We start from the raw sequence: 6,747 nt of genomic DNA on the forward strand, positions 1-6,747 counted from the left end.
AAGGATTAATTAATATTTTTAAATTATTTTTAAGTAAAATTTTATTTCTATTTACTTTATCATTTTTAAATTTCAAGATAACTTATGTTATTAGTTATATTTTTATATCTCATCTAAATTTTAATTAATTTATATATGATAATTAATATATATTTATTATGAAATGAAAATGAAAGAGTATATAATAAAAAATATAAAAATCATTTTATGAAAAATAAGAAACTTTATTATATTTATTAATTTGTGTAAAATAACATTAAACGATTATTATGAAAGAATATAAATAGTATATAACAATGATATGCATGTTATTGATGAATTAATTAATTTGTAGTGTATGAAGCAACTCAATTTTTGGGGCAACTCCTTTGAAGTTTCTTGTTGCATTTCTTTCACCTTACCAAACACAGACCTATTCTGGACATGCATGTGAATCGTGATTTCAGAGAAGTAACACTACTCTTATGCTTTTAGGAAAATTTTTAATTTACCTTTTCTTTGGAAGAAAAGGCATGTGAAAACCGTCTTTTTTAATTTATCCATAAATTCAGGGGTTAAAATTTCTTAGCCTTTACGGCATACGGGAAATGAAAGGAATATTACAAAAAGAAAAAGTAACAAACGAAAAGTGATCAAAGTTATGCGAATATAAAGTGAACACAACACAACTCAAAAAAAAAGAAGTAAAGTAAAGTGAGCCGTGGAGTAAATGTTTATTAATTGATTACCATTTTAATCCCACAAAAGAAATATACCATCGGATTTATTCAGTTGTTAGGTACAAACTGATGAACCTTGATTTCTGGGGTGATGACTTAATTAATAATAAAATTATTAATCATCATTTGGCTTTTAATGGATTACTTTGACTCTCCTTATTATATAATAAAGCCCTAAACAGCCGACAAAAGTAATCAATCTTCTCACAAGAATAAACAATTAAAAATGTAAAAGTTGCTTAGTAAAGAGTAATCAATTTAAGTTGTTATTTACATGGCGAACTTTGGGCAAATGAAAGGAAACTTACGTAGCCTTAGGAACCATTATTGTTCACCTTCTTTGTTTTTTCACCATATAGCTAGCTAGGTACCTGGTTGATTCCTTATATAATACGTATCATTACTCAATAATTTTCAATACATTAATCTAAAGCTCTCTAACATTATATTTTAATGCAAACTTCTTAATTAGCTGTATCATTATGCATTGAGCAATGTTTTTTAACATAAGGTGAAAAAGGTTATGATGGAAACTTTGCATAGCACTTACTGACTTATGATTTAGTACTTCTTTCGCAGATAATATAATCGATACATGACATTCTGGTATCAAAGATTCAAAGTATATAGCGATTAATTAAAGAGATAAGATATTTGTGTTGATTTTTTTTTTTTTTTTGTGTTGCTTTTATCAATATCATCTTTTGGCTATACAAACTTTTGTGTTTGGATGTAATAAGATCCTCTACCACTAAAAATATATAGCTATAGATGATCCTAACCTCAATCTTTTGATGAGGCTTATGACCTATGCTCTACAATATTGGTATAAGTTGTTACTGCAAGTTAATAAAAATATAAAATATTATTTCTCTAACAGAATATGTACTCTCCTTTTGTTTTTGTTAGACAGAATCTATATCCAGTCTTGGGCCTTTCGTGTTGCACACGAGGCCCACATTCCGTGCTTTTAACTTTTCCAAGTTTATATACTGTTAACTAATTTATAAATAATGATCATAATAACAATAATAATAAAAATAATAATGGATGGTTGCTTGCCATTTGTATGAACTAGCTAATAGCACAAGTTAACAGAATACATACATAGAATAAATAATAATAGCCTCCTTCTCTGTCTATATATACCAACTCTCTAGCCTCTCAGTTTTCCAAACTCAAACACCTCCAAACACTACTCTCTCTCTTCTCTATTTTTTCGTATACAATTTCCCTTTCATTCATAGTTCATCTCACATCACCAAGGCCAAGTTAGCTTCCTATTGAATCATGGCTCCAATGGGAGACAATGTTGTTGTGTCCAACATGGAACTGGAGAGGTTGCTTAGCATGAAAGGAGGCAAAGGAGAAGCTAGCTATGCCAACAATTCCCAAGCACAGGTACATTAAACACACATCAAACAAACTTGTTTTTCATAATAAATAAAATAAAACTATGATTTTGTTTGGATACAAAAATATAGAAGAAGTTCTCTCTGAAAACAAAGAACTTTTTTTAGTAGAAAAATTCTTCTAAATTTGTATTAAATAGGATTTCCGGCTCCATTCATTCTCTCATACATATCCTCAAAATAAAATATATGTTGATAAATAATAATTAGCATGCATATAGTAAGTACTCCATATGTTTTTTCTTTGATACTATGTACCCCATATGTTTGTTGGTTACTAAAACTAAAGCTAGACATAAAACATGAAGATGGCAATATATGATGAGAAGCATGCATTATTGCAGGCCATACATGCCAAGTCCATGCTTCATCTTCTGAGAGAAACTCTAGACAGAGTTGAGCTTGTTGAGGGACGTGAGGTGCCATTTGTGGTGGTGGACTTGGGGTGTTCATGTGGAAGCAACACCATAAGTGTTGTGGATGTGATAATAAAGCACATGATGAAGAGGTATGAGGCTTTAGGGTGGCATCCACCTGAGTTTTCAGCTTTCTTCTCAGACCTTCCAAGCAATGACTTCAACACACTGTTCCAACTCCTTCCTCCACTTGCCAACTATGGTGTCAGCATGGAAGAGTGCCTTGCTGCCAACAACCACCGCTCCTACTTCGCCGCCGGAGTCCCCGGCTCCTTCTACCGGAGGCTTCTTCCGGCCAGGTCCGTTGATGTTTTCCACTCAGCCTTCTCTTTGCATTGGCTATCTCAGGTAACTAACTATCACTCTTATTATTTATTATTAGAGCAAAATACTTGAGAAATTATTAAATGGTTTGGACCATATAGTTATTTATTAATTTTGGATGACATATAATTAAGTGTTATTAATTCTTGATTTTTTTTTATGCTGAACTCCCTACTAATTTTTCAAAAATACACCAATATAAATATCCCTGTGAATTCTTAGAAATTCAAATTAGTGTATCATGTAACTTGTAAGGAAGTTATAAAGTTAAAAAGAGTGAGCTATCATGTGAATTTCAAAGAAATCAAAGGAATATTAGTGTAATTTGTTATTCTTATTATTATCTATAAAATATCAGTTTATGCCTTTTCTAATTGTTAATGTCAACTCTAACTTTTGGTTTGTGGTTTTTTTTTCCTTCATGTTTTTATTAAATAGTTGAAAAATTGCCACTTCTCTTAATTAAAAAAATCTTATTTCTAAAGGTTTTTTTTTTCTCAAATAATAAAAATTAATTAGTTTTCGTAGGTTTACCTTTTTTGGGGGCGGGGGAGGGAGAGAAAGTTCAATGGATACCTTCACTCTTACTTCTAAAGTTTTCATTAATTGATATATTTCTCTTTGCAATTGAAGTGGTTAAATTATTACACAAAGTTATAATTTTATTTCAAATCATTCTACTTGTATCTTTCATCATTCGCTTGTCCAAGATCTTTATAAACCTTTCGATTAGAATTCCAACTTTAAGGTACCACACACATTTCTTGTTAACTTTTGGTGGATCATAATTACGTTAATTTGATAAACCCTTTGAAGCAATTTCTCGTTAACAAGACTTCCATATAATCTTTTAATTCACTCCCCAACCTACCCATCAATAATCAAAGATTCTATTCCTGTAGTCACTGTCGTATAATCTGTAATTTCCACGACAAAATGAAAGGGATATTTGCTTCTTCCCGAGGATAAGATAGTAAAACCATCATTAATTTGAAGGCTAAGTCGTAATTTATGGTCAAAAAGTGAATGCAGCAAACCATGGTCTATAGGGTTGAAAAAAAGGACCATGCTTCAGGGAAACAAGTAACGTGTTTGGACAGTAATTTTAAACAATGCATGCATCAGCAACCAATGTTCTTCTACTTTCATGCATCTTAAATTTCAATATTATATGGGGCCAGCACATAGAATTTGATTACCAAAAGAGACACACACATTTAGAGTTGGGATTCCCCCTGTAAAAGTGTGTACTATTTGGTGCTTATTGGTCATACACAGTTACATTGATAGTATGTTCTTTACCATACAAAATTCAGATTTCTTGCAGTAAAAGTGTGCAGTATTTTGTTTCTACACTAAAGTAGAACTGCATGGAATTGAATTTGCTAAGGTGCATTTTATGTAATTGGATGTAGCCAATAGATAGCTTATTCTTTTCCTTCTCTTTTTATTAAACAAAGATATCATTTAACCAAAAGTTAAAAAGTTAAAGACTGAGCCTTCGAAATATTGAGATCCATTTAAGTTGATCTTTTTTGACAAATATTTTTCTATAAACAGAGATTAAATCTCTGACTACGTTCTTAAGAGACAAGATTATGTGTCAATTATGTCATACTAGTGTAGCCAGTAGATAGCATATTGCTCCAAATAGTGCAGATGTTAGTCCTTTTTGTTTCAACTATTTACTTTGGTTGGGACCTGTAGGTGCCAGAATGTGTAGTGGACAAGAGGTCAAGTGCATACAACAAAGGAAGGGTGTTTATCCATGGTGCTGGTGAGAGCACAGCAAATGCTTACAAGAAACAATTCCAAACAGACTTGGCAGGCTTTCTGAAGGCAAGGTCAGTGGAGATGAAGAGAGAGGGGTCCATGTTCTTAGTTTGCTTGGCCAGAACTTCAGTAGACCCCACAGACCAAGGTGGGGCGGGCCTTCTCTTTGGGACCCACTTTCAGGATGCTTGGGATGATCTTGTCCAAGAGGTAATTATCATAATCACAAACATTTCTATGCATGCTTGTGTCAACAGTTAACATAGCCATTGGCAGACCAAAAAGGAGTTGGAGACACTGTAGAGATTAAAAGCCAAAAATGCGTGAGTGTTGTAGGCATCACCACAACTTATCATGAGTTTTCACTGGCCACGTTTCAAACAAAATGGTCCCAACCGTTGATTAGCCACCCCTTATTCATCTAGCCATCCATTCATTGATCATCATGTCGGCAGAAATAATAATTAATTGCCGGCTGGCAGTGTCTTGTGGTCCATAATGTTGACCAACAATTAGGCTTTGGGTATCTAGAGCTTAGAACAAACACTGAATCACATCATCATGTCTTAAAGCTATAGACAAAATGGATATGCATTCATCTCATCAATTTTCATACATTGATCATAGCCGTGGGACCCAACAATGTCTTTGAACAGAGTCAAAGGCATGTACTTATTCTAAAAATTATCCTCTACCATGTTACACATCCAAATTCCTAATCAATGAAGTACATCTACATAATAGGATGTGTTGAGTAGTACTTAGAACAATGTCGGTTGATCAAACATATTTCATACCAAATCTCACTTACCTACTAACTTAACACTAAAGATATAGCCAGAATTTCAAATTATAGTTTGAGTACTTATCATGTCTTCATTTTTTTTTTTATCTCATTATTAATAGAATGGTAGATTTTAATATATTACTGATGTGAGATTATTTTTATGTTACCTTTTTAAAAGCAAAAGTGTTGATTTAGTTTACAGACCAATTGTGTTTGAGTATCTTTTTAAACATTGACATGCACATGGTGTTTTGAAGTAAATCATATTCTTGATTGCAGGGATTGATTAGCCAAGAAAAACGAGACAGTTTCAACATTCCAGTTTATGCTGCCAGCCTGCAAGACTTCAAGGAGGTGGTTGAAGCAAATGGTTCATTTGCCATAGACAAACTTGAGGTATTCAAAGGAGGAAGCCCCCTTGTGGTGAACCAACCAGATGATGCAAGTGAAGTAGGAAGGGCTCTAGCCAATAGCATTAGGACAGTGTCTGGAGTACTTGTTGATGCTCACATTGGTGACAAACTAAGTGAGGAGCTTTTTCTTAGAGTGGAGCACCGAGCCACTTTTCATGCCAAAGAGCTATTAGAGCAACTACAGTTCTTTCACATAGTTGCATCCCTTTCTTTTGCTCAATGATTAGAGACTCGGAGAAAAAGGTCACTTGAAGATAACTAGACGACAAAGGCTTTTCTCCACCCCCTCCCCCTTTTTTCTTTGTGTGTTGTGCTACTACTACATAGGAGTCAGAATACACAAAAGAGAGAAAAGAGAGGTTGACCATTCATCCCCAACCTTTTGTCTTCTCCCTCTTTTGCTTGGTGTTTGTGTGTCATACTGCTGACTCCAGTTACTTGCTACACATTATGCGCTTTCTGACTTATGTTCCCTTGGATCTGAACTAATTCTGGTCTCTACATAGCATACATATTATAGTGTCCATATCTTGTGAAAATTGTATGAATGGAACTTAAACCTAACAAGATGTGTTGTTGGATAGGCCATTTGATTTTGTCACATTTTCCTTGTCCTCATCAATCTCCCACCTTTTTCCTTTTAATATTTCATTGGCCAGGATAATAGGTAGATAAATTACTAGTTCTGTTCAGTTGTAATTTGAAGGTTGAAAGACGTTATTTTTTTTCAAGTGCTTTAACTTATTGCTTGTCCTAACACATTTTTAATGGCCAGCTGTTACCATTATATTGAGCCATGTCATCCATGTCTAGCTAAATATGCTGCTATGCTATGATCAAAAACAAAACCTAATAATACATATTTAGAAGGCGGAAAAAAGGGAAATTGTCACCAAAGAAAAG

At 33.3% G+C, this 6,747-nt stretch overlaps 1 protein-coding gene across 1 annotated transcript; it reads left to right on the forward strand.

The window, feature by feature from the left end:
- Positions 1-1,860: 1,860 nt before the first annotated feature.
- On the forward strand, positions 1,861-6,432 carry LOC109806364 (indole-3-acetate O-methyltransferase 1). Its single transcript, XM_020368737.3, has 4 exons — positions 1,861-2,120; positions 2,476-2,895; positions 4,579-4,854; positions 5,711-6,432. Exons 1-4 carry the CDS (start codon positions 2,010-2,012, stop codon positions 6,065-6,067), a joined length of 1,164 nt encoding a protein of 387 aa, XP_020224326.1. The 5' UTR covers positions 1,861-2,009; the 3' UTR covers positions 6,068-6,432.
- Positions 6,433-6,747: the final 315 nt, after the last annotated feature.

Source organism: Cajanus cajan, chromosome 9 (assembly GCF_000230855.2).
Source record: "Cajanus cajan strain Asha chromosome 9, NIPB_CcT2T_4, whole genome shotgun sequence".
NCBI classification, from domain to species: domain Eukaryota; kingdom Viridiplantae; phylum Streptophyta; class Magnoliopsida; order Fabales; family Fabaceae; genus Cajanus; species Cajanus cajan.